This window comes from Poecile atricapillus, chromosome 2 (assembly GCF_030490865.1).
Source record: "Poecile atricapillus isolate bPoeAtr1 chromosome 2, bPoeAtr1.hap1, whole genome shotgun sequence".
Taxonomy (NCBI): Eukaryota; Metazoa; Chordata; class Aves; order Passeriformes; family Paridae; genus Poecile; species Poecile atricapillus.
Window position 1 is genome coordinate 8,241,398 of NC_081250.1, and position 27,809 is coordinate 8,269,206.

General features: G+C 39.3%; 1 protein-coding gene across 4 annotated transcripts in view; it reads left to right on the forward strand.

Moving 5' to 3' along the window:
• RBM33 (RNA binding motif protein 33) overlaps positions 1-26,726 on the forward strand; it is a 101,120-nt gene extending 74,394 nt beyond the window's left edge. For 2 of the 4 annotated variants that reach the window (XM_058830248.1, XM_058830250.1), the window contains exons 16-19: positions 7,014-7,217; positions 8,533-8,721; positions 19,741-19,829; positions 20,013-26,726. In XM_058830248.1, the coding sequence (XP_058686231.1) occupies positions 7,014-7,217; positions 8,533-8,721; positions 19,741-19,829; positions 20,013-20,061 (531 nt within the window). In that variant the 3' untranslated portion in view covers positions 20,062-26,726. The remainder of the gene's footprint in view (positions 1-7,013; positions 7,218-8,532; positions 8,722-19,740; positions 19,830-20,012) is intronic. The other 2 variants (XM_058830249.1, XM_058830251.1) reach the window with 2 other exon arrangements.
• Positions 26,727-27,809: the final 1,083 nt, after the last annotated feature.

Below are 27,809 nucleotides of genomic sequence, written 5' to 3' on the forward strand. Positions count from 1 at the left end.
TAGTTTTAAGCTTCAAGGAACATGAACTAGAAAGGCCAGACACAGCACAAGAAAGGAAATTCTAGTGGTGCAGGTTTCTGATATCCAGTACTGCCTTTCTGTGCTGTAGCTGGTGTCCAGCTGGGAAGTGCCTCCTCCAGGAGCTTTGGGCCATCACAAGTTTTGTATCTCCAATAGGAGCTTTGTCTCTTGTCTTTCTCTCTATGTGCAGTCTTTGCTAAAATTCCCTGTACAAAAACCTCTCAGACTGGCAGCTGAAAAGCAAACTAGGAAACTTTGCTTAAAACATTGTTTATCTATGTTATGTATCTTGAACATGACACATAAAAATGAAAGTATTTCTGAGAGTATTAAACATGTCCATTCCAGAGCCTTGATTTTGCTATAGGTTTGACATACAGTTTTTATTATTTTTTTTCATAATGAGTGGGTGGGTGATTTAAGTAAAAACCATGTAGTTGTGGTTCAACACTGATTCAAGCTGTGCTTTTTACACTCCCAGTGAAACTTCATGCAGCATGGATATGGCTGAGATTCTCTTTGGCTGGTCCTTCTCCATGCCTTAGTTCTCCTATCAGGTGGATGAGGAGATACTTCAGTTAAGAGTTGTGTTAGTACATGGGATTAAGTGGAATTAGCTGCTTTTTCTGCAAGACGTTTTCTTCTTGCTGTTGTGACTTTTCATACACCATTAGGCACAGAAGATACCCATCACATCATGGCTTTCTGAAGCAGTGCAGCAGTGCCTTTTTATCACAGGAAGGGAACTATTTCAGCATTTTATTTATTTATTGCTTAGTCTGGGTGCTCTTGCTTGGGTTAAATTCAGTCTACAAAAATTTTAGGCTGGGAAAAATAACCCCTAAATCACTGACTATCATCAGAAGTGTCTTTTTTCTCTGGTGTGAACTGGGAATGATTTGGCTCTTTCATCACTTTTGTAGTCTGATGTAGCTTATTGCTGTGTGTACTTTGAGTCAAAACTAGCCTATTAATATGTCATAAACCAGTTGTTAATGATAAGTTGTCTATTGATAGAGTGGCATTTTCTAGCCAGGTGGGAGAGCAGTTTTCTTAACTACTGCTATTCTAAAAAAAAACCCAAAACCTTTTAAAGGTCCTAGAAGGCCTGTAAAAAAAAAAAAAGTCTCCAGGTGTTTCTCATTGGCATTTGACAGATTGAAAACAGATCGTCAACTGTTCAGAAACAGTGCCTGGTCATGTCACTGGTTGTGGGATATTTGGCAAGTGATTAGGCTTCCTATTCCCAGGTCCCCAGTCTGTCAGGCAGCTGTATCAAAAGTGGTAAAGCATTTGGAGCACCAGTCAAAGAGAAATGGCTCATTGTTAGGGGTTTGCTTTTAATATCTGTTCCTGATAATTGTGGTGAAAAAATTCTTGTATATATTAGATGAAAGTCACTGTTGTTCTGTGTGGTTTTTGCTTTACATTTCTTTCTCTTTGTTATGTAGGAATCAGCTTTGTAAATGTCTGTCTGTTTTACTACAGTCAGTTGCAGTATCAGTAAAATACAAGTTTGCCTTGGAAAACTCATATAGCTGATGAATAGTCATTTCTCTTGTCCTGAAAGTAAGGATGAATTTAATAACTGAAAGGATGTTTTCCTCCCCCAACTACTGTGATACTTTAAAAGTACTAATTTCTAGGAATACTGATTTAAACTGGTAACAGATGAGAGGTTTCTCCTTTCTTACAAGAAATCAATCACAGTAGTTTTGGACTGAGATTTCCTTACAAGATTTAAGTCTTCATCATGCTACAGAGAATTTGAGTTGTAATGCATCTCAGAAAAGTGACAACATTTTGCTTCTCTGTTATTTTTACACAAATCAACCAGAGTTTATTTATTCCCTTTAAGTGCCTTATCCGGCATGCGCATCCCTTTGCTATTGGACAGTTTTGAATTAGCTTTACAAAGATTACATGGATAGACACAGCATTGTGGTAGTTAATAGAAACCTGTGCAGTGAGGTCTGTGAGCTGCAAGATCACTAACAGTGCCAATGACAGTGAAGTATGGCCTTATCGAAAGGAGAATTCATAAGAGGCTGCCCTGGGACACTGCACCACTGTCCTTCTGTGTATCCTGACAATGTTATCTGTCCTCTCAGTACGGAGTATCAAATGTCTGTCACGAGTACAGAAATTAATTTAATGTCACCTGAAGACATGCAATTAATCTTTTAGAGGTTTTCATAATACCTTTACAGAAAGAGTTGCCAGTTTGGCGGATTTGGATTTTGGGGTTTAGCAGAAGATAAGGAAAATTAATTTTTCATCAGGGTTAATACAAGCTAGCAGGGCCACAAAGGCTGAGAAAAATGGTTTGGGAATTTGTCAAGTGTTGTCACTCTAGAATAATGCTGCTTAACGTCTGATAGGTCTAATCAAGAGTTGGGATTTCTATAGAGGGGGATTAATCAATTTGCTCACTACAGAATGCAAGTTGGTGATACCATTCCTTCATGGGGTTTAAGAATGAAAATAAGATTTGATCTGTCAAATTGCAAGCAGCTCTGACAGTATCAATAGGCATTTTTATCAGTACATTTTAAAGCATTTGTTATAAATAAATTTGTCCTGTTAATGTTGGTGGCAAATAAACTTCATCTTCATCATAAAACTGTCATAATGATTATGACAGAGGGCTCCAGCTTGCTAAATTCAAGCAGTCCTTCATAAAATTCTGCTTTTAGAATTTGTGATCTCATATTTGACAGAATTCTTTCTCTGCTGCTCAAAACGCAACACTGGCTATATATGGATCTGTATAGTGAGTGGCTGATGAAAAACAGCCTTGATAGGTATCAGTGAATTGGTTCTAAAAGTCATGGCCATTGAATGGCATCAGTTCTTTTTGTTAGTCTAGTTTCAGGTCAAACTGCAGATTCTTCCAGAGCAGAGGTTTGAAAAACATTCACCATGTAAATCAAATCCTTTTACATATCTTTTGAGCTTTGTTTATGTATACACATTATTTGAAATGAACTTGTTTTGACACTGCTCACAATCTTTCAGTACTTGAAATTTGAAAGGTACTTTTTATACTTCCCCCTGAACAGGACTCCTGCAACTTAAAAAGGCATTTCATTGCTCCAGCTTTAATTGAGTAATAGAAAAGTTTCTTTTAAGAGAACTTTTTCCTGGCCAGATCTTAGGAAGGCAGACCCTTTGTAAAACTTGGAAATTTGGAGCTCAAAACTCAGGATGATTTATAATCTAGAAATTCAGGAGTAGACAATAAGAGGAAATCATTCTTCCTTCATTGATTTGCAGACAATGGAAATTCATTTTCTGCACAGGACTTTAGAGGAAATTTGAAGTATAAAATCCGAGCTTGTATCAATCAGTCCCTGGTCTCTGTGGTTGACTAAGGCATTCTACCTGGGGTCAGCATTTTGTACATCAAATTATGTGAGACAGGCTATGATGATGAATAGATGCATCTCTGAAAAATTTAGTGCAGCCCTGTACTTTGTAAAATACTCTAGGAAAGAAAATGCATTTTGACATGAGAAGGCTTAAAATTTTAATACTTCCCTCTGTTGTTGCACATTTAAATCTGGGGAGGGCAGTGATGTGAGCTGATGAAAAACAACAATACAGAAATTGTCTTTAGGAGAAGCAAAAGTTGATTTAAGATGAGCTAGACCTGAGACAAACTAGAAGAGATGTTAGCAATTTAGCTTCTGTGATTTGGATGGCATTTGGGGTAGCTACTGCAGTGCAGCTTCAGTGGACTTCCCTGCTTGTCTGTAATTTGCTGTGTGTTTTGGTGCCAGCTCATGAAGGAACATCAGGAGTCAGTGTATGTACAGTCATCTTTACAGCTGTAGGTCCTTTCCTCCAAACTGTCAGTTTGTCAAACTGTTCTCCTGTGAGCATGTGACCTGTCAATAATGTTCTCAGGTTTTGTGGCTTTAAGTCCAGAAGTTAAACAGCTCTTTTCAGGTGTTTTGCTTGATTTGGTTCTTTGTTGTTGTACCTGGAAAAGCCACTTGTTGTTGTCCTGCATAGAAATTTGAAGAATGATGGTGGTGGTGGTGAGAGTAATTTGCCATTACGTGGTACTACACAGGTTGTTCATTTTGGCTCAGACAGTGTTTATCCTTGCCCTGTCGTGTTTTTAACCAGTGAAGAAGGAATTACTGCTAAAATGCTTCTTCTGTGTCGTTTTGCTTGTTGGCACAAGTCACGTAGCAGTCACATTTGGTTTTTATTTCTTAAGAAAACCACCAGGTTTTATCTTTGTTTGAAGCCAGGCTGCCTGGAACAGGAACTACTGCCTTGCTGTCTTGCTCAGCTCTGTTAGGCCTGGAGCACCATGTCCCCGACTCGTGGACCTCTCTTGAGAAGCAGCACTGCAGCTTTCTCTGCTTCCCCTCTTCGAGTCATCTCAAAACCAGTAAATTTTCAGAGCATTAATGTAAAAAACAGGGTTGATCCAGTTGCCTTTGCTTTCCTTATTTTTGCAGGAACGAGCAAAGCTTGTTCCATCCTATTTCTGAAATGGGTCAATTAATTAAAAAATCCAGAGCTTTCCACCTTTTCAGACTGTTGCAGAAGCACTGTGGTAGCAGCAAAGTCTGATGGTGGCATTTGAGACCCCAGCAGGGAACAAACCCCATCAGATTTTTCATCAGTGCAAACCAATGTTGTGTGCTAATGCCTTTGACTCTGTTACAGTTCTGTGTTCAGTTTATACAGTTTTATTTGGTGATAATTGAGCTTGGTAGTTAAATATTCGGTGGTTGTTGGCCATCCTAGACTTTTATGTGAAATGATTGTTTGCTTTTGAAGTTTCAGTAATGAGCATATTGGATGTGTTTTGTACCTGAGGGCTTTGCTCTCAGATGCTCTTCCGATGTGCTGGGATCATTTTTTGGTTTGGAAAAAGATGGTTGCAAATATTTATGGTTCTCCCAGCAGGCATTTAACAGAGATTAGATTTTAACTCCCAGTTATTGCATTTAAATTCCTCCTAGAATTTTTTTTGTTCATTTTAGTTTCATCATCTTCCAGCTGCTGTAGGGTTGAATAAAAGAAATTATCTGATCAAGGCATAGAGCTTATGGTGATGCTGATATCAGAACTAATACTAAAACGAGGAGGATTTAATGCTGGTAAGGTTTTGTGCATATGTTTGGGTTTTTTCAGGAGTGCTCTTGCTTTTGTATTCATGAATACAAATTGAAGAGAAACTGAAAGGAAAGCTTTATAATTTCTCACTAATTGCTGCACTCAAAGGTTTGTAGACAGAACTTTCCGTGAAGACTTGGTGACATTCATTCAGTTCAGCAGATTAAAAAACATGTTTGTGATTAGAGGTGGAAAAGACAGATTACAGATTTCTGTTGCTTTCTTGTTTTGGACACTGTGGACAAATGCCATGATGAGCTTTAGGATTTCCCCTGTGACAGATTGTGCTTTTGAGTTGTAGTGCAAGAAGGTTTGTAGCTCATTTGTGTGGGATGAAGTACTGGAGTTCTTGAGAAGTTGAAGCCTAGATATGCTTTATAATGCAGAAGCATTGATTTAGAGGTGTAAATTGTTAACTAAGGAACTTGCAAACGTGAGACTGGCCTACGTACCACAGACTAGTTCTTACCAAGTCTTAGCTTAGGCTTAGTAACTTGTCCTCACTAGGTGTTTCTTTTGCTTTTCTTTAATGTAGAGAGGTACTAATTTGTATTATCAATGAAAATAATCTTGCTGTTAGACCATAAGTCTGTTCCTTCTGCACCCTTGTATTTTGTCTCCTTATCCTCAAGAAATGTGCCAGGTAGCATGAAACCCTCTGGTTTGTGATTTGTTACAGATGCAAAAGGAGTTTTGGCTTGTGAATATTTAAGGGAAGGGGAAAAGAAAACCCTGTTTAAATAAAGGTGCTTTCATAATAATTTACTTTTTCCCCTTAGATGTGTCTTCTATTTGAGAGCTTTTGTGGGGTTACCAGAGGTTGGTTAGGAAGTTAGTCAAAGCCTTCCCCCTGCAGATAAAATGCTCATTAGTATTTGAGGTCTAAAGTTGAAGTCCTGTCAAGACATAGATACTGCTGTTGAAATCATGCAATAATACCATGCACGTCATAGATGCAAAAGATCTTTTGTCAGACTCTGCTGGTTCTTGCTCCATGGAGTTTTCAGTGGTTCATCTAATTTGGACAGGCAGACACAAATTCAGGAATCAACTGTTTGTAGAAAAAAAAGAGCTGTTTGGATAGAGGCAGTGGAAGGGAATCTTTTCTCAGTGCTTTAAGCTCACGGTTTTACTGTGCCTGATTGCACCAAGAGACGTAATGGCAAGAGTTAATCTTGGATGAGAGACACACTGAGATGGTGTTTCACTGTGTTTATCATTACAAATATATATAATGAGAGCTTTGTAAGGCAAACAAAAAAACACCTTGAGGAACTGTTCCAAGTACAGACAGTGTCCAAGGAAGGAGACTGCTTAAAAAGCTGCTGGGCTAGAAGTTGGCTGAATGAGTATGCACTTCAAAATAAATACCAGTTTTTAACTAAAGGGAGGTTGGAGGTTTAAAGATGAACAGAGTACTTACCTGATTCTTTCAGCCCCCACAATTCTTTTTTCCTCCTTCTGCAATGCGTATGTCTCTCCTTATGTTAAAAAAAAAAAGAAAATAATAAAAAAATAACACACACACCATAGTTCACATGTAACCTGGAAGGAATAATGATTTGGAGAGAGAAAACATCTTGTTGCTTTGTATATGAAAAGACACGACTGACGATTGTAATTATAATAAAGCCTGAACAAAGAAAACTGTTCTTTAGATAGCACAGATTTATTTTAGGCTGAAGTGCAGTTTCCAGGCTGAGCCTTTGCATGTGCCTGCCACAGCCACCAGTTTGCTTTAGCAGGCAGAGCCCTGGACACTCTCTGAATGAGCTGGAACGTGGCAGGAGTCTGCTCAGGGCCAGGGTGTGCAGTGCCTGGACACTGAGCCGCTGTTGTGTTGTTGATTTCAGCAGGGGGGAGAGGATGCTGGCTTTTTTCACCCAGAGGGCCAACTCCAGCGGCCTCAACAACCCCCGGAGCCAAAACAGCAGCCAGTGCGGAAGGTCACATTGACAAAGGGAATGCAGCAGCACCAGCAGCAGCAGCAGGCACAGATCCATTCACCAGCTCCTCAAGGAGTCAAAAACATCCAGGGAATCCATCAACCTAAAAAGGTGATTTTCAGATGCATATTGGTGCTAGAAGTTTCACTGTCTAGCTGTGTTGCTCTATTAATAACCAGCATTCTGTTTGTCAATTGCTAGCGCAGGGCTGCATGACCCAGGAGATGCATAATTGCATATGAAGCTTTTAATCTAGAGAGACTTGTTTGTACCCAGCACAGACTGGCAGTGCCTGCAGGTTGCTTCATCTGCTGACGTGGCCAGCTCAGCACTCCCTGGGGAAGTGCATGTGTCCTGAGACAGCTACTGGAGGAGATAGTAACCAAAGTGCTTTCTGGCTTTAAAGCCAAGTGGTTTTTTGAAGTTGTGTTTAAGGTTTTATTTTGGCTGTTTCCTGTATATGTAGGAGCACACAGTAACTGTTTCAGGATGCTGGTATCACTCAAAACAGTTGGTGATGTTGTAACTTGATGTTTGCTCTGATCATGCGCTGGTAGGAGGCAGGGAAGGGTCAGGGTGGCAGCGCCATGTGCCTTCTCTGCATTTGCAAGCTGGCACACTCCCTGAAAGTAGCTGGCATTTTAGTTCTTTGTTCTGAGGTGTTGGATATGTCTTCCTGCTTCATATAAGGATAAAGTTTTGTTGCTGATGTTGAAGGGAATGTTGACTCAGTGTTAAGTGTTAACTCTGTTTAATGTTTGTTACTCTGTTTCATTGTTATTTTTCCACTCTCTGACTGTTCAGCATTTAATTTGCAAGAATTAAATCCATGCATTTCGTGCTCCAGAGTACAGGAGAGAGGAACTTTGAAAAAAGTTATTTTAAAGTTATTTAACCTTATGTGAATAAAATCCATTCTGGTAACAGACCAAGAGTTGGTAGCAGTAGAGATTGAAGGTGCTTGAAGAGCTTTGCTAATCTTGTGAGTACATTAAATTTAACTGCACATTAAGAATTGAAAAAGGAGAGGGATCACCTGTTGGGTTTTTTTGTCCACACTCAAAATGTGGGAGCTGAACAAATGCTGCTGATGCGATCACTGTTGAAAACTAGGTTATATATTTTTGTCTGAGATCCTCCACTACTTGACTGATCAATCTGTGCTAGAGCTGAGGTTTCTAGGTTGAATGCAGTATATATAACTCAATATATAATTTATCCTGCTAATAGAGGTTTGTATAAGCAGTGGATGAATATGTTAATAAGTGGCCTTTCAAACTGGCAAACAGCAACAAGCTGATTTACATCAACGTGTACTTTAATCAAGTCTTCAAGTAAATAGCCAACTTTTATATCCTCTGTCAAGTGCAGCAAGCAGAGTCAGTGGGTAAGTAAATCAAAATACTGTTACTTTTGTTGTTGGCAGGTCATTATGCACGGCAGAGGCAGAGGAGTAGCAGGCCAGATGGGCCGAGGACGCTTGATGCCAAATAAACAGAACCTGCGAGTGGTGGAGTGCAAACCTCAGCCCTGTATTGTGTCAGTTGAAGGGCTTTCTTCATCAACTACTGATGTCCAACTGAAAAACCTGCTGATGTCAGTGGGACCCATTCAGGTAGGTCAACCTTGGTTTATCATTTTTGTGCCAAAAGGCTTTCATTCCGGAAAGCTCAATTAATTCCCTGACACTAAATACAATGTGTGTTTATTGGTAATTTATGTTTGAAGGCACCCCCACCCACACAAGCTACTCCTGGTAGCAAAGACAAGCACGTGATGATATTGCAGCACAGGAGGCACAGTAGGATTTTGCTAACCATCACATTCCTGCTGCAAAATTCTCCTTCATTTTGGAGTTCCTGTGCTATCTCTGCTGTTTTCTTAGGCAGTGCAAGCCTGTCCATTCTGTGAGGTTGTTAAAGCCAGATGGTCATATCAAAGCAAATGTATTTTTGGTGCTGTCCTTGTTTATTGTTGACTTGCACCTACTCTCCTTTTTGACATTTACCTTTTCCTGTCACTGCAGTCCTGGGGTACAAGCACCTTATGACCCAAGTGGGCATTTTGTACTGAGAAGCATCCTCTACTTTTTCAGATGAAAACACGATGAAAAAGTCTTTGGACTTTTGAAAAAGACTTTTTCAGATGAAAAAGTCTTTGGAGGATTTTATTGATCCTTAACTTTTTAGAAGGTTCTCTTTGGTAGGGGCCTGTGAGTAAGGTTATGACATGCACACACTGTTGTATCTGCTGTGCAGCTTCTGTTCACAAACTGCCTCCTGGAACTGATGTGTCAGTTAAATGACTTGAGGAAAGCAGGAGGTTTTCAAAGCAGTGGAAGGCTTAGGAGGCCCTGACTGACTTATTGTTACTGTATTTAAAAATATCAGTCAATGAATGATGAAAAATAGAGGTGAGAAATCTTTTTCCTTTTGACAGGAACATTTTCAGACAAATGCAAAGCATGAATTGGAGGTGTTCTGTGAGACTTCTTTATTACTGGGATCATCTGTCTGTTGCAAAACACACTGCTCTCCTAAAGATGAACACTCTGCCTCATTTGTTCCTAATTTAGTGAGTGGAATAATGCTGAATTATTTACGTCATCAATTCAGAGAGGTTTAATTTGTTTGGGAAAGCAAAACTACCCTCGCAAAATACTTTGTGCCTTCATGTTCTGTAGTACTCTTGGAAATTATTCATACAGTTCCAAAGCACATTTATTCAGTGTTTACTTGCTAAATCTTGCATGAGAATATTAGAAGGAGATTAATAGAAACCCTGCAAGGAAATCTCACAATTGACAGAAGTTATTGAGAATGTGCTAAAAAATTTATTCAGTACTTGCTGTTTCGTAGCAGACTCCAAACCCTGGTCTCTCAATTCAATGTCACAGGCCAATTTAGAAGGATGGACTTACAGGAGAAAAAACAATGACTAATTTTCTAGTGGGATTTGATGAATATCTGCCCTCCAGAACTTGTATTCTTGCAGCAGCATCAACTGTACCTTTGGAAATTATGCTTTCTGAATCATCGTCTATTTTCACCTTACAGGAAATTTTGAAGTAGTACTTGAACAAGAGGCTTGAATTTAGCAGAATGCTCTTGTGCTAATTCTGCACTTGAATTTCAAGTCTAACTTACAGAAGGCTAGAAATTTCCTGGCTTGTTTGAGACTAAATGACGTTTCACAAGAATGAATGGTGACATATGCTGGAAAAAAGTGATGCTTTTGTAGGAGGAATGTGAGACTGGTTCCACCATCTGTAATACTTGGCTTTTTGATTTTGTTTTTCAATGGTACCATGAGAAGTGGCACTGTAGAAGTGTTAATGCACCAATTGAGGAAGAGGCAGCAACAATTTTAAGTGACTTTGTTGCTATCCACAGCAGTCAGATTTATACAGGTGGTGCTAGATTTTGAAAGAGGTCAATATCCTGAAGTACATGAGTGGATTTTCCTGGCTGTAAATTAATGTTTGAACTGTTGTTTGTGCTCAGTGCTGTGCAACATCCCCTGCAGCTGGGAGGGTCAGGAGGCTTCAGCAGCAAAGGGATACTCAATCATTTCCTCTTTTTTCATTTAGTATGTGTTTCATGTAAGGGATTTTGCAGGGAGCAGTGCTGAAGAGAGCCCAATAGTGGCTGGAAGGGCTCTTTCCATGCAGGCTTTGGGGGTTCCTGTGTGAGGACAGTGAGTGTGAGAGGCAGGGAGCAGAGCAAACAGATCTTGGATAGTGCAGAGCTCTGGTCCTCTAAGGTGGAGTGTTACAGCTTGATGGACTGAAATAGGAAAGATATGGGGAGGTGGCAGTTGTGAGAAGACAGCAAGGTGAGAAATTCTAGCTGCTTTTATTTGAAATTAGGCAAGGTGCCCAGGTTTTTAGCTAGTGTCTGATGGAGCTGAAGAAATAGTAAGAGGAGAGAAAGGTGTGTCTGTTCTATCTGACTCAGTCTTTAGGATGTAGAAGATCCTGTCTTCAGCTGTTGACTATATTCAGCAAAATTTTCCTTAAGGAACAGAGCTCTTCTGAGATCAAGTTTTGTCATTTTATTTGTCCCCAGGGGAAATAAGTTGAATTCATTCTTAATTTTTTTTGCAATTGGAAAGGAAATTTAAATCTGAATCAAAACTTAGGGAATTCTCTTTATGCCTGGACAGTGTCTTGAAATAACACATATCCAACCCTCAAATCCCTGGTTAAAGGTAAGAGTGGAGCATACACCTCTGTTAAACAAGCACCTTGCTTCAAAGCAGTGTGCAAACACAGCTCAGAAATCCAAGTATCTCGTCTATCAATTTCTGCTGCAGTCAAGATGTGAATGTGGGAGTGGCTGCACTGAGACAGAGCTCCCAGAGAGGAGGAAGAAATACTTCCAAGGATCTCTTTGCTCTTTGACAAGAACAGACCACAAGCACTTGTCCCACCTGGTAGAGGACCTCTGCTTAATTTTCACCTTCCATGCTGTGGCTCTAAAGCAGCTGATCCCACACCAGCTCTTGTTTCCAAATGTCCTGAATTTGTTACAGTGTGATCATCCTCTTTGTCTTTCCTCAGAAAGTGAATCTTTGTTGGTGTAACAGGTTTAAGTTGTAGAAAAAGTCTTGTCATTTATCAATGGAGTTAGCAGGGAGGAAGAGATTACTTTGCTTTTCTGGGTCCAAAAGGCTTGGATTGGTTTTTTTTAAGCTTTTTCTTGTCAGTATCGTTCTCAAGGTGCAAGTAACTTGCACAGCCTATGGGAAGGAAAGTTAAAAACTTCCCTTAGTTTATGATGTTCAATGCTCCAAGCTTTGCCATCAGCTTTCACTGAGGTGTTGTGTGAGTCACAGTTTGGACATAACTGGGCATGTATTAGACAGGATGGGGGAAACTTAGAGTTGAAGTTGGAAATTTGGCATTTTTCCCTTCCCATAGCCTAGAAATGGAGAAAATTATCTTTCCCCATATATAACCTTTGAGATACCCTCTGTTTTCCTAATCACTAAAATCTTAAATTCTCATCCCTGCTTCACCAAAGGCTCTCTGTTATTAAAATAGGGGGGAAAAAAAAATATACCATTAAGATTCTCAAGCCATTGAATATAAGAAAATCTTTGGGGCTCCAGGAACATCTCCTTTGTTACAGCTGCCTTTTACAACTCAAACATGATGAAATTAGCAGAAGTGCTTTCTTCTAGCATACACTTTGCTGTCATACTCTTTCTGGAGAGGATAAGCTTTCAGAAGCAAATAATGTACCTGCAGTAAAATCTCATTGCTGATTCTAAAATAATTATGTGTTATAAATAAAATTATGTATTCCAAAGTGTTGGAAAGTACAGAAGATTTCTGAGCACATCACCAAACTAATGCCTCCTGAGGATGGTTGTAGAGCAGTGACATTCAATGCACATCCATCCAGAACCACTTGATAAAGTAGATTACTAATAAACTGCAAAGGTCATGAGAAACAGCACTTGTGTTTCTTTTTTGTTTTGTGCTCTTGAATCTAGGCTTAATGTTTATACTCTCTAAATAGAGTTGTGTTCAGCTAGTTATTGCTACCCTGAGATGAATTGAGGTTTTTTGGGATGGTGACAGGTAGAGTGGACTGTGTTCTAGATCTCCAGATAATTTGAGTACTGAGGGAATTGTTCTGTGGAGGTATTCCACCATCATCATCTTTAATCATGTTTTCTTACATCAAATAGATGCAGGCATAAAATATCAGTGTAAAATCTCAATATTTGTGAAGATTTAAGATCATAAATTCTGATTTTTAAAAAAAGGGGAAAAAAGCAAAGATACACTGTTGTGTATCAGAGGTGATGAGAATGCTGGGGTTGTAGGTGTACTTTGATTAGTTCTACAAATAAGGGTCTTACTCTGCTAATGCTCTCATTTCTGGACTGGGAAAGGAAAAGCAATTCAAACGCTGATGTGCCTGGCTTTGCTTTCCTGGAGTGACAGTGCTACCTAGTGCTCAGCTGGTGTAAAGGCAGCCACAGCCAGCCCCCTGCCCTGACTCTGCACTCCAGAGTGCTGGATTTCTCTTGAGTTCACAGAGGCATCACTGGAAGTGCCATGGATGCACACACCCAGAACATGGGTGCTCTTGCAGGTCAGCATGGGGGTTCTCCTCTGGCAGAAGGTGCTCAGGCTGACCTGGGGACCACTGGGGCCTTTCTGCTTGTGAAAACATTTTCAGCTGTTGCCGAAGCAATGGGAGAAGATGCGGCCAGTCCTGCTCCATCCTTGAAAAAGAAGAGCAGCTCCATCATGAGCCTGTCCAGTTGAGCCTTGCTACAGAGCTGTGTGTGAGTGACAGCTGCCCAGCTCAGGGACAGAACAGCCTTTCCCCTCATGACACCTTGCATAGGGAAAATAAAGCTGAGTACTTTTAAGAGCAGATAGTAGGAAGTCAAAGGTGGTAGAAAAGCAGGAAGGAGGAACAGAAGGTGGAAGAGATCAATTGCAACAGCTGAGGGTAAAATAAATACATTCTGTCACAGATTCTGTGCCTGCTGGTAGGAAAGATGTGTCAGGTGTCGGGAGACTGTGAGGACAATAAAAACTTGCCTGCATTTATTGATGGGAGGGAAGAAAAAATAGAATCTGATCTTTCTGTTCAGAAAGTGCCTGCTGTGCTGCTGTTTGACTTGTTGCAGAGCAGCTTGGATCACACACTAGAGATGATGTTGGTTGGGGAGGTTTACTTTCTTTTTGCATAGACCTGTTTTTTAGCAGCTTTATATGAACTGCCACTCCTAATCCCAAACCCACTGGTGAACTGAACGTGTGGTGTGCTGGGCAGTCCATTCACTTCAGTGAGAGAAATTTAGTAAAGGAGGAAACTTTCATTTCCCATGTGTCTCCTGTAGTTAAAACAAGTGCTTGCTCCAGTCTCATTCCTACCTGCTTGGTTTCCATCTCCCAGTGCTCTGTTATCTCCCTTTTAACTTCTTATTCTCTGTGTAACCTCTGAGAGTTTTGGTGTCACAGGTGTTTGCATTCTGCAAACACTCTTGCTTTGTGCTTGAGGATGTCCTGCTGTTTGTCTCAAGGCCCTTGGTTTTGCAGGTAAGCTTTGCTAGAGATTAATGAGCTATGATCATACTGGCTATTTCAATTTTGTACAAGTAAGTGCAAATTTAATTACAGAGCTTGGGTAGAGGAGAAATTTGAGGGCAGTGTAGCTCTTCAGGCCTAAGGAAATATCTTCAGAGGGAATGGTCCTTTTATGATACTCATGCTTTAGTCACTGGTAATAGTTCAGTTGCAGAAAAAGCCAGAGCTGTTGATTATTTTTTAAGTTGCTGCATTAAATAGAATGCTTTAAAACAGTTTGTAAGCAAACTCTCAATCAAAAGTTTGATTATGAAATACTGGGTTTCTTGAATTTTCCATTCAGCCTAAGATCTGCATCTTGCCATGGCAGTTCCTAAGCAGAAAAAGGAGACAGTCAAGATCAGTATGAGCTCTGTGCTTCCTAAATCCCTTCCATGTAAAATACTTTTCCTCACTCTAAACTAGCTTTTTATTTTTAATGCTAGAAATATGTCAGAATGTAATCTCTCTTGTCCAGAGTCAAACAGGAACATGCTCAGAATACCTGTGACTTAAGGCCACTATCAGGAAATGCTGCATGTAGATCTGTACAGCCAAATCTGTAAAGTAACCAGTCATTTGAAATCTCTTGGAAGTTATTGTATGTATTGTCAATCCTTTCCACCTGAGTGGATCCTGGAAGAGGTTTTCATCCTCTGGTGAACATCTGACTAGGTCAACTTAAAGAGAAGATGTGAATGAAGTTGTTTTCTCAGACCTGTGACGTTTGGGAGGATTGTGATATTTCAGTTAGGGGCTCATGACAGGAGATTGTGGTGTTTCACAGTGTGGCAATAGGGAAGTCTCCTGTGCAGGAAGAGTGAGGGTCCTCTCATTAAAAGAGAAGTCAAGAGGTGTTCACTAGAACCAGCTGGTCTCCAGAGGCAGTGCTGCGTCCTTCCCTACCTCCCACCACTGGCCTTTCAACAAATGTAGGTCATAAAATAATACCAAGCTCAGATCAAATTGAGGTATCATGCTTTGGAAAATATAGAACCACGTGTTTCGTTGTTACAGTGAAGATCATCAGACCAAGGATTGCTGTAGGAGTATTTGTTCTTTGAAAATGAGAGGAGCTGTCATTAGTCCTGTGTGGTGCTTGTAGCTGTTTTGTTGTGCTTCCTCAGGCCTAAGACCAACACATTGAATTACTTTTTGTAATGAAAATTGTGTATTTCTCATTTGTAAATGAGAAATATGCAGTTGAGAAACGTGTATTGGATTTGGATGGACACATTTCTGTAGTGGGTGGGGGCTACAGGGGTGGCTTCTGTGAGATGCTGCCTGAAGGTTCCCCTGTGTCTGATAGAGCCAATGCCAGCCAACTCCAGGATGGACCCACCACTGATGAGCCCATCAGCAGCAGGGTTTGTGCCTCTGGGAAAATGTGTTTCCAAAAGGGGAGAGGGACTATTGAATGCTATCACTGAAAAACAAAAAAAGAAAAACAGTTACCAAATTATTCAAAAAGGATGAAAACATTTAAGTTAAACTAGCAAGGTAACTAGGTAAAGGTAATTAAGAGCAGCAAAACAAATTAATTTTTGGATGTATTTTCCTATGTGTTTGGAATCAACAAAAGCAGAAGCTGGTGCAGTAAGTCTTTGAGATAATGCCTTGAATATTTTGAGCTAATAAAATACCACAGGGTACACAAGGAATGTTTTCTTCTGACTATAGCTGTTAAGATCATCTAAATGTAGGATCAGCTCTAAACTGCAAATCACCCTGAATTCAGAAAGGCAGAAATAATCCAGTAGGATGTGTATGCAGTAATTTTACTTCAGGTTTCTGCTAAAGTGGAATTCTTCATTTCTATGCCCAGCCAATAGTCTGTCTGCTCATGATGGAACAGCAGCAGCTCAGGACCGACACCTATGGTAAATGTGTTGCGTGCCTTATAATCAATGTTCTTAAAACACGAAACTCAGGGCTTAAATAGTTAAGTGAGTGAGAAGATACTGTCCAAAATCAGAACATAAATTAATCTTTTCTAGCTGGATGCATAATGTTCACACTTGCAAGTAATGAGAGCTGAGGATTTGTTTGAAAACACAGCAGAGATGGTGGCATTTTAAGGCCATGGTCACATCCTCAGAGTAACTTAGCTTAGTAATTGTCTCTGTTAAAGCCAGAAGGGTTTTTTTATCTATACCCAAAGGTGTATATACCTCATATACCTTAACAAACATGAAGTGATTATGCATCATTTTTGCTGACATAGTCTGAGTGCAGCAGAGGCTGAGAATTTGAATTAAACCCATTTAAATTAATTTTTTTCAGAGAGTTTCCAACTGGACCAGTATTGTCTTTTTATCCTTTGTTTTGCAGTCCTTAATTCTCAGTCTTAAATCTAGGCATGTATAACTGCATGGGAAGATGCTGCCTTACCCCAGGCTGGGTGATGGGTTATGTTTAGACAGTGAAGGATCAGATGGGTTTTTTTTTTGCTTCCATAGTTGTATTGATCAGAGCAATTAAATCTGATAAAGGTGCTTTTCAGTAAACTTACCCAAGAACCGATGCCTTGTTGCCAAAGCAGTTGAGTATCAAAATGCACTTAGTGTTTTGATTGCTTTTTTTTTTTTGCTTTGAAAAACAAAGCAGTAATGCAGTGTAAGAACATAGTACCCAAACTAGTCAGTCAATAAGCTTATTAATTCATAAGAAAGTACAAATAAGTTATCTATAATAATATTTAGATGCTTCGCCTAATTTTGTTAATAAGTCTGCACTACACCGGAATGTCTTCCTTTAGTCAATTTTTTACATGCTAATTACTGAGAAACTTGTTAATAATTCATCATCATGCTTATATAAACTGCAAAATCAAATTTTGCTTTTGTGCCTCTCAAGAATATTAATGCAGTAATAGCTCAGTTCTTGTGGGAAGAGTCACCAAACGCAGCTTCTCTTCTTCAGTGGATCACAACAGGGGTCTGGAGCATAAAGCATTGGGAGAAGGTGCTGTGGTAGTTGAGTGAGACCTGGCATTGTGGGGAGGATCAGTTGGCAGCAGGAGAGCTGGAGGTGGATCTGGAGAGGGGAGGGAAGCAGCTGACAGCAGGACATGCAGAGTGCAGTTGGAGGGGTGCATCCCTGGGTTCTTGTACAGCTCCTCTTGTTGAACTGTTCACTGAAATATTCATCCTTTCAGTGATTCAAACAAGGTTTTCTCTTATTAAAAGTGTTGACTTCTTTGAGAGGAACATTTTTTGTTTGTGTTTTAGTTGTAATTCAGAGATACTTTTGGTATCAACTTTTAAAGTTTGTTCTTTCCAAATCTTATTTAAGGGATATGTTTAATTTTTAGTCTTCAAAGCATAGTCTTCAGTGATAGGACTTACTTAGTTTGTGATTCTTTCTCTTTTAACAAGAAAAGTGGTGTCAAGAAAATGTGTGTTAAGATCTAGTTCTATAAATCATAAAATAGTGAGCTCAGTAAGGGAGAACACAAACTTCAGCATCTCTGTCACTCCTGCAGATAAACCTGCAGGTGAATTAAGCTTTATCCAGGGTCTTTCACTGCTGCTTTCTGCAGCATGACTACATTCTTGTTGGTAAAATGTGCTTAACTGTGTCAAGAGCATTCTAATTTAAAAAGAAATAAAAATCATCCATTGTGTGGGTTTTTTTAAAGCTAAATCCTATTTCTACCAGCTTAGAAATGGAGAAGTTGCAGTGACTTCTGCTATGATGAAAAGGTATAGCTCTTTCCAAAAACTATAAAATGCAAATTAACTTGCTGATGCTTATCAGATTTGCTCAAGCCTTTAACTTTTACTCAGCTTTCACTTTGAAATCACAGGCTGGTGGAAATACTAAACATCTGTGATTTTCCTGGAGAAAGGAAAGTTTCCTGTCAGTTACAAGAAGGTGCAAAATTAATTGCTTCAAAATCACAGATAGCTAAGCTACAGAAAGTGGCAAAGCTGAATTGTCAGGCTTAGAGACAAAGAATTATGATTTATCAGGTGCCATGGCTCTTGTTAAATACACTTCTTACCAAGAGAGTCTTATGTGTTCAAAAAAGATAGAAGTAGACAATTGTAATAACAAATTTCATCTAGGCGTTTGACATCTTGCTTAAAATGCTCCATTAGATTGAATGAACAGGGAATAGATTAGTGGGATTAAAAATTCTTTCACTAAGAGATACCAAAGTATTTCCCTCAAAATGTATTGAGTGGGGTTGTATGTTGATTCCCAAGGAATTGTTGGTTTCTCTAAAGATCTGTGGTACTTTTTTAACACTCTAGATGGTGATACAGAATTTTTGAAGGTAAAGTTTAAAATTCTGAAGACTGACCATCAGAGAGCTGGAATCATCCAAGTGTGGGGATGCAGCTGAGTTCCAGGAAAAATGCAGGAGCAAAGAATTATGTTCATGCTTATCAATCAGGAGGTCTTAATCTAGAAAAGTTTTAAGGTGTCCATATATATGCATTTGTCTGTGTGTATGTGTATCTAAATCTCAGTATAAAACTGTATTGCCTTTATGTAGAAACTGAGAGAAAAGCAGAATGTTAATAATTCTTTATTCCGCATCCAAAGCCATAAAAATTAGAACTGGAAGCTGAATTAGAATAATTCTGTCTTTAATGTGCTGCAGCATAGGCTGTTAAACATCCAGAACTTTCTATGAGGTGCTGGAATCACTGTGGAACTGTGAAATTCTGACTGAAGCCTTTGGATCTGTTTTAACCTCATTACTCTGAAATCTCTGGCCTGTGTTCACAGGCAGCAGGATTTCAGGATCATATTTCCATCCTTAGTATTCTGTGATGCTGAATACTTGCTGGATGTTCTCACTGATTGTTGGGTATGTAGCTGTTTAATGTGTAAAGTTTCATCTTCTTGAATTTCTCAAGTGTCTTTTGGAAAATTTTTCTAACTGAAGGGCTGACTCAAAGCATAAAATTTAAATTTCTTAAGTGGCCTTCTTTAGCAAGGCCAGAGGACTGCTCTCTGGGATCAGCCTGGCCTGGACTTGCTGCTGCCAGCAGGGAATAAGGACATGAGCTCTCCAGAGCCTGGCTGAGGTGTGTTTTTTGGAGAGCTCAGTACTATGTAGGGGGTTTGTTGTAGTTAAAGCATTGTGAGCTGCTGCTCTCATGGTATGGGAGGCACTCAGATGGGCTTGTCTGGGGAGACGTGTGTTGTGTGGAGGACTTAGATGTGGTGACTGTACTCATCTCAGTGGGGCTTTGTGGTGGTGCCTGTCAGAGCTGGCCACTTGTTTTATAAAAACAGTGTGAGGATATGCAGTTAAGAGAACTTAGCACTTTTTTCTGTTTCTGCCCTGTTTAACCTGTGGAAAGCACTAACTCAAATACCGTCAGCTGGGACCCTGACTGCAGTCTCAGAAGTCTCTTTCCAGTCTGTTCTTTTAGTGGACACAAATAAGAGAACACCAAATACATTTCTGAATAAAGAAATACAGCAAAATTTCAGTGGGTTTCATGCAAAATAAGGGGCTATTGTTTGAAGTGGATGTTCAAGTGAATATTAAAAATACGTTTTGGCTTTTTATCTCCGCAGAGTTTACAGATGCTTCCTCAACAACGGAAAGCCATAGCAAAATTCAAGGAGCCAGCACATGCTTTAGCATTTCAACAGAAATTCCACAGGTAAATAATTAAGCATTGCTGCCGCCATAGTTCCTTCCCTCCTTTCAGAAGATAAAATCAGTCTCCTCTGGCTCAATGTTTCTTTAATCCAATCAAGCATCTGTTGATTAGTGACCTTCATAGAAGCTCCATGCCAGAATCAACCTGAGCACCACATTTAACTTTTCTTTTAACTTTTAACAGGCACATGATAGATCTGTCCCACATCAACGTGGCGCTGATTGTGGAGTGATGTCTGCTGAGAGAAGCCCCTGCACCGACCTCAGTGTACTGTGGAGCTGCAGACTCAGTGGAAAATCCATCGGGTTGGGAGCCCACCTGTCAGCTCAGTCTGTAACTGCTCTCTTGAACTACAGAAAGCACCAAGGTGACCTCCAGGAGAGGTGAATTCGAGAGGATCTGCAAAGGTGGAATTCCTGTTCAGTTTCTTCACATTCTGTTGTAACCACATGGAATTATAGGATTATTTTTTTTTCCAAATGCTTTTGATGCATGTAGACATTGTTCTTCAGGATCCTACTGTGTGACCACAGTGACTTGAGAGAGAATGGTTACAGCGAAAGATTTAAAAAACTTTCTCCATAGCAAAGAATATTTGATAATGGTTGCTCTTATCTTCAGTGCAAGGTATTTGAATGAAAACTTGTTTTTCTAAACAAATTAGTTGCATTGTATACCTGAGAGCACAGAAGGTATTCTTGCATAGATTTGAACATGGTCTGCTTTGCTGAATAGCAGTTTGCTGAGAAGCTTTGGAGGTGACACTGGAAAATTGTAGTTTTGATCTTTGTAAATAAGTCTGTCTTTACATTTTTTTATTCCAACATAGACTTCCATCTTCTCTTTCCAACTCCACTTACTCTATAAAACCCTGTGTAGGAGGAATAACATTGCTGTATTTTCCCTTGGTTTCTAAAAGCAAGGATCTTTGCCCTTCGGTAGCATTGTGGGGTAGTGAACTTGGAGTTGTAATTAGGTTGTTTTAATTAACTCTGCCAGATGCAAGGAAAAAGAAATATTTGGTGGGTCACTTCAAAAATGTTATGCAGGAAGAGTGGTGCATTCCTGATAGTTCTTTTGAGCTAGTGTTTCATGGTTGCCTCATGCTTTATTTTGATCAGGTTTTTTTCTTTGAGATTTATTTTGTGATTAATGCTGAACCGTAAGAAACCCGTAACTGCAAGGACTTGTTTTGATGTGGTGTTCCTGATACATAAAGGACTATAAGGACATTGCAAATCTCCTGATGAACGTGTCAGTTCCCAAAAATGCCATGCAAACATTAAGGAGCTTATATTTTATTCAAAGTAAAATTCTTAATATTTCCTTTTGGTTAGAACTATCCAGATGGAGTTGCCAAAGGAGCAATTTTTTCAGTTACTTCTGAATAAACTTATTAAAATGTCATCTTTATATTGGATTCCAGTTTTTATGAACATTTCCTTAGTTTTTAAACCATGATGTTTTGCTTCATGTTTTATTTTAGGAATACTCTTAAGGACTCCACCTACTTTTTGAAGGGGGGGACTTACAGGAATGTAGGTTTGTTACCTGAGTGCAGAAAAACACTATGGGTATGAAATGAAAGAGCTGCAAAAGGGGTCCAAAATAGGCTTGCCAAGCTGGAAAGGGATGAGCTAAGTAAATTTATAGTAGTTTTTTTTTAGTATCTTTATAGTAGTTTTTTTTGGGGTTTTTTTTTTTTTTTTGGGGATGATTTAATGGCACAGATACCTAATTGGCTTTTTTCCACTTTTCGTCCAGATTCTCAATTAAGTAGAAGTTACCAAAATAATGATGGAATAAGTACTGTCAAAAGTCTTCTAGGTAGACCTGCTCTCTGTTCACTGAAATAATACAGAATAACATGCTTAGGAAATACTCTTTAAGTCCATTTGAAACTTAGTGACAAGACACAGTAGCAGAATGAGGATCTTTTCCTGGAAGCAAGGTTTACACCCACATGTATAATTCATATATAATGTTTAATGTGCAGCCACAATTGCTGTACATGAAGTGCTGTTAGTGCTTCAGGGTAGAGCCAAGCCCAGGGCAGAGCAGGAGCTGCAGGTAGGAAGTGCCCAGTGGGACCAGCCCCAGAGACCTGCAGAGTGATCAGCCCCAGGCTGTTTAGCTCCTCACACCATCAGCTCTGGGAGCCCTGCGCTGCCTCCTCAGGTTATGTCACTTTTATTCTAAAGAAATAGCTGCTTATCTTTAAAAGAAGGCATTAAATAGTTGCTCATCCCATTGTTAGGGAGCAGCTTCTCTGCAGTAAGCAGGACAAGGAGACATCTCGGAGTGGAGTTACAGTAGTGCGTGTCTGGAAATCTGGGAGAGATGCAAACACCAGACAGGCCAGCAGCTGAGTTCAGCAGTAGGAACATCTGCAGTTGATCAGCTGTCCTGTCAGAAGCAAACATTATTGGGGTTAAAGAGTTTCTTGGAGCCTGAGAATATGGGATTGATTCAAAAGTCAAAGAAGCTTGTAGAAATGCTCCTGCTTTGGGTTTTGAATCTATCCCAAAGAGCCTGAGGTTCAGCCAACTTAAGTTTTAAAAAATTTTATTCAGTTGGGTTTTTAATATTTTTTTTTTTTTTGAGACAAATGTGTGGGTTTGGAATAAAGGCATGAAATGGCCTCATATCTATTTAAATGAAGGAGTGACGTGAGCAATGCCTGTTTGATGAGTAGATGCATCTTCTTTAACAGCAGTTGCAGGAGATTATTGCTTGTGCATAGACAGGGTATGAGTGGATTGCTTGGGGATTAATTCAGCTGCTTACTGCAGTACCTGAGTACCTTCCTACATGTAAACATACCATATGTATGTATGTCTATATTAGTTTTATTATACACATACATACATACTCGCACCCTATGTTGTCACCATATCTCTCCAATATCCTAAAAAAGTCAGTAGCAAAAGTAGCAATTAGGTGAGTCATTTTTTAAAATGTTTGTGTTTTCTTAGTTCTCAATTCCTAACTTAAAAGTGGATCTTTTGGCATTAATCAGTTTGGATGATACAGCTCCTTTAGATCTGTTTGTTGTCTCCTCCCAAAAAAACCCAAAGGAAGTAGAGGTAAAGCTAGACGGACGTGTTCTTGATGTGTTCTCTTCCAGCACAGAGTTAAATCTGAGCATTTTAAGTTAACTTTCTTGGAAGATCTGTTGCAACCATTATCTTGTTCTTTCTTTGTAGTGAATTCACAATACGATGCAAAATGGAAAAAAAAAAGAGAAGACATTTAATGTAGTATGTAAATATTGACCTTTTAAAATTAAAATGTTACTCAAAGTGCTTACAGTCAACCACATCTTAGCTATTTGTTAGTTTTTTGTGTTGTCTTATCTAAATTTAAATGGATATGGTTCCATAAATGTTGATGTGTTTTTGTGTATATCTTCAAATTTTTATAAAGATGCTAGTAAGTCAATACATATATCCTGATCTGTGTATTATTTGTTCAGTTTTATTAGCATAATTTTATAATTATTTAAATAGGCAACTCCAGTAGGTGGTTATATGAAGGCAGCTTTTTTCTTCAAATTATTTCATTTCCATCTTGTACCACTGGAAAATTCACTTTATAACTATTCATATTTTGCCTTAACTAAAATATTGAATTACCCATATGATCTCTGGTATTTCAGTAGAACGTTCTACTTTTTTTGACTTTTTTTTTTTTCTTTTTTTAATTAAAAACCCTAAAACAACTCTGTCCTTTAACTTCTGAGGGGAAATACAGTGCACTGTCAGACCAAGGCACAGGGTCTCTGGGTTTGTTCCATTGTGCTGTTTGCAGGTACAAATTAGGTCTGTGGTGTAATACTGTCCTCAAAAGTTGGGGCTGTTCTGGTTTCCCACGGACGCCAGGTTGGTGGCACCTTGGTGCATCTCAGTGTTACCAGTGCCACAGCAGCCCTGGGGTGTGGTGCTGGGCATGCTCAGGGTCCCTGCATCCTTCTTGATGTAAGCATTCCCATAGCCAGAGGGATGCTGCTGTCAGCCCACATATCCCCAGTGTGCCTTTGGGAAGGAGCAGTGGATACAAGCACCCCCTCTGCGTGGTGTCCTTGGATTTCTAGTTCATCTCCCCCAGTTTAAATCTGAAGGTTCACTTCAGGTTTCCAAATTTCTGTAAAGAAGTCCTTCTAGCCTGTAAAATGCCAAGCAGACTGAGCATTTAATTCACTAATGTAATGTTTCCACTGCCAGGATACAGATGAGAGTAAAACTGAAGGTTATTGCAGAATAACCTTGGAGGTTCTCATAGTTTGTTTTTTTTTTTTTTTTTAATGTCAGCTTTTGGGGATAAGAAAAAACCTTTTACTTGGTGCTAAATTTTTGATCTTTTTTTAAACATAGTATATTTTATCTGTGTAGCTTGAAATGATGCAGTTTCCCTGGAAGCTGCTGCAGGCACTTGCTGCCGTTTGCACTCAGTAACTGCGTGTCTGTATGTGTGTGTGGGTGTGTCACCCTTGCAGCTGGGGTCACAGAGAGGGTGGGACCCTCTGGGGTTTCTTCTTTGGAGGGTTTTTTTGGCCTGGGTTTTTTTTTTTTTGGTTGTTTTGTTGTCTACTTGGGAGATACCTCTGGCATAGTTTTGTGATGTTCCTGTCCTGTGTGTAGTACTGTGTCTGTGATGCAAGTCGTGGTATTTGAAGGTAGAAATCTGGCTTCACCTGTTCACTGTCAAAAAGGCATTTTTTGTTCAGAGAGACATAAACCTTTTTTTTTTAATGCATTTTTTTGTGCTTTTGTTTTCATTTCTTTTTTTTAGCATCATGGTAGATGAGAAATTTTAAATGTAAAGGAAATAAATCCTGAACAGATTGCAGAAAGTTAGCTGTATTATAAAGGTCATTTAGGGTAACATAGAGCTTTTGTCTCAATGTTACCTTAAATCATGCCTTGTCCTCTAATTAATTCATAAACATAATACTTGAAAGTATTTTATCTTAAATTAGTATCAAATCCTAAGGATTTTCTGTAAGGTTTTTTTGTAACCTGATTTTTAATCATGGAGATAACTGTCCACATGAGCACAGGGGCTTGTGTACAAAACCAGATTCATATTGGATCCTTGCGTATACCAACTTCTGGTATAATATGGTTGGGAAGGATCATTTTGTTCTTTAAAACGCTGCTTTTGGCAGGGTTGGGTTTTTTAATTTTAAACAAACAAACAAACACCTTTTCTTACTTCTCTGCTTATTTTGGTGGAAAGCGTGGTCCTTATTGCACTAAAGAAAATCTCGAGGGGAAAGTTAATCTCACAGGGTCTTTTAGGTGCCTGTGTTGCTCTCTGCTTTCTTGGTTGGATGCACTGATTTTCCTAACTAACTGGAAATGGGCTTGATAGATACACTTTTTCAACAGGTTACACTGCTTTTATTTCATGTGACATCACTTGTGTTCAGTGGTTTTTACTGTCTAAACTTTAAACAGTATTGCAGATTACAAATTGTAAAAGAACCTGTGTACAGTTAAATGTAGCTGTATTGCAATGTTGGGTGTAGTCACTTGGAAGATCACAGTTTCAAACACTGCTGTATTGATGTTGTGTTTGTTCAGGATTTTCTCTGTTGTGCATCTAATGGATTTTAATATGCATGGTATTTTTTTCCTAGTGTGTCAGGCTGAGTTTGGAACCTTACAGTTTTATTTCTATTTTGAGAATAACAAAACCATTTGTTTGCAGGTTTTCTTTTTCAGGTGATGAAACTTCTTTCAGCAGTTTAACTTCTAATTAATAGACATTTTCACTTACAGATCCAGCATCCAGATGCTAACACTTATTTATTCACAGCTGATCTTCTGTACCATTGCATATACTTTTATTTATAAAGGAGCCCTTGGATTAAGTCAACTTCCTTTATTCCTGTGGTGCCCTTTGCCTCTCTGCTATGCCTTTTCTCATTTCCATCTCATTTGCCCCCATTTTTTCATTTCCATATTTGTATCCTTGTTATGTTCCTGCCCTTTTTACTCCCTGTTCATCTCTCTGGTTTTATTTCCCGTCCGAGTGCATTGCATTCAATCTTTTGCTCTGTTTTTTCTGTTCTTCCAGCTCTTTTGAGGGTACTTGAACCCTAGATGTCCTACCCTGAAATCCATCATACTGTATTTTTCTTTGCAGACTTTGGTGCCTGAAGTTGAGGTTGCTTTGATAAGGTGTCACCCTTAGGTGATGCTGCCCGTCCCAGAGCACTGGAGAAGCGTCACTTAACACTTTTGCTTTGCAGTTTTACCCATGCTGGGGAATGTAGTCATTTCTTTTACATACTTGAGCATTTTAGCCAGGCTAAACAGGATTAACAACTATTTTATCCTTTTCACTTTTTCAGGAGCTCTGTTCTTGAATTCAGTGATAGTAATAGCACTTTTTTTATTGCCACGTAGAAATACCAACACTGTCGACTCGATTCTACCTCCTATTACTATTACTGAATGTGATCCTTCCTAACCTGTAAAGTCCTAAGCAGTGTGTATATATATATACACACATCTATATTTGGGTGTTTGAGAACCATTTCAAATGTACTGCTCTAATCTGGATTGCAGAGTTTGTTTATTAGCAGTTCAGGATATAAATTCAGCAGCCGACTGTATCATACTGCACTGGGAGTGCGTCTGCCTCATGTTTTCTACAGCATCATCTGCACAAGGTGTGCACTGCTGATTGCTTGAGTGTAATTCTGGACTATACCAAATCCTCCACGTGCATAAGAGATCTTTGTCATACCTATTTAAGTGAATGTAAAAATGGAAACACAAAGATGATCTCATGTACAAGTTTTTTTACATGTAATTCCATGTTTGAAATGTGAACATGTAAATATATTTATTGTACCTAAAATATGTCAATAAAAACTGATTTTTATAATTTCCTGTGTTGTTGCTTGATGTACGACTTCAAACTTGACAAAAAAGGCTTCACACACTGGATTATTTTACCATTTTTATTGTGGTATCATCTCTGGGCTTACTTTTATATCAGCAGCATAGCACAGGGTTCTTCCCCAGCTGTGCAAAGGTGCCCCAGGTGGAAACAAAAGTGGCTGAGGGTGAAAGGAACTTGTGCTTGTGTGCCTGGTACAGAGTCTGGAAGCTAAGAGGGATCTCTTTTTAAAGAGTTAAATACATACAGGAGGAAAGCTTGTGGGTGTTAAAGCTTTTCTGGTGCTTTTTGCCATACTGACACGTCTAATAAAAGATCTCTACTTTCAAATATTGCCTACCTAATTCATGGCATAAAGAGGAGCTCTTGGCAAGCTCAGTTTGGTCACCATCAGTTATTTCCTGAACACAATTATATCAGCATAAATGGAGGCTAATTCCACTGGCCTGTTGTGTGTTGAGAAAAGAGGTCAGAATCAGCTGTCTTGCACTTCAGAGGGGTTTTTAGTAGTTTGTTAATATTTGTTATATAATATATTATATATATATATATATATACATAAAACAATAATATTGTTAATATTGTTCACAAAGGTACATGTAAAAATCCTGGCATCACTGGAAGTGGCACCTGTGATCCCATGTTTATATTTCCAGGGATTCATTGCTAGCTTGTCACAGTCACCAGGGTAGATCTCAAGAGAACGTCGTTACGTGGGGCAGACTAATGACACCCCCAGTTTGTTCTGCTGCCAGCCTGGTGGAGGACACACAGCAATCAGTGACACAGTGACCTTAGAGGGCTCATCAGGGTTAAAAAACTGCCACTGAATCAGTGATTTAAATGGGGAGCCACAGAGAATCATCTTTGTGATCCAAGTTCCAGCTGAGTTTTCAACCTGTGGTTTTGCCATGTGTTAACAGTAGGAGCACACTGTAAATACCTGACTGCAGCATCACCTCTTCCACATCTCAGCCTCCAGAGAAGGCTCCAAACCAAAGTAAACCTCACCAAAATCCCTCAAAACCCAAACTTAGTGAGTCCTATCTCCTTGCTTCCTTGTACCAC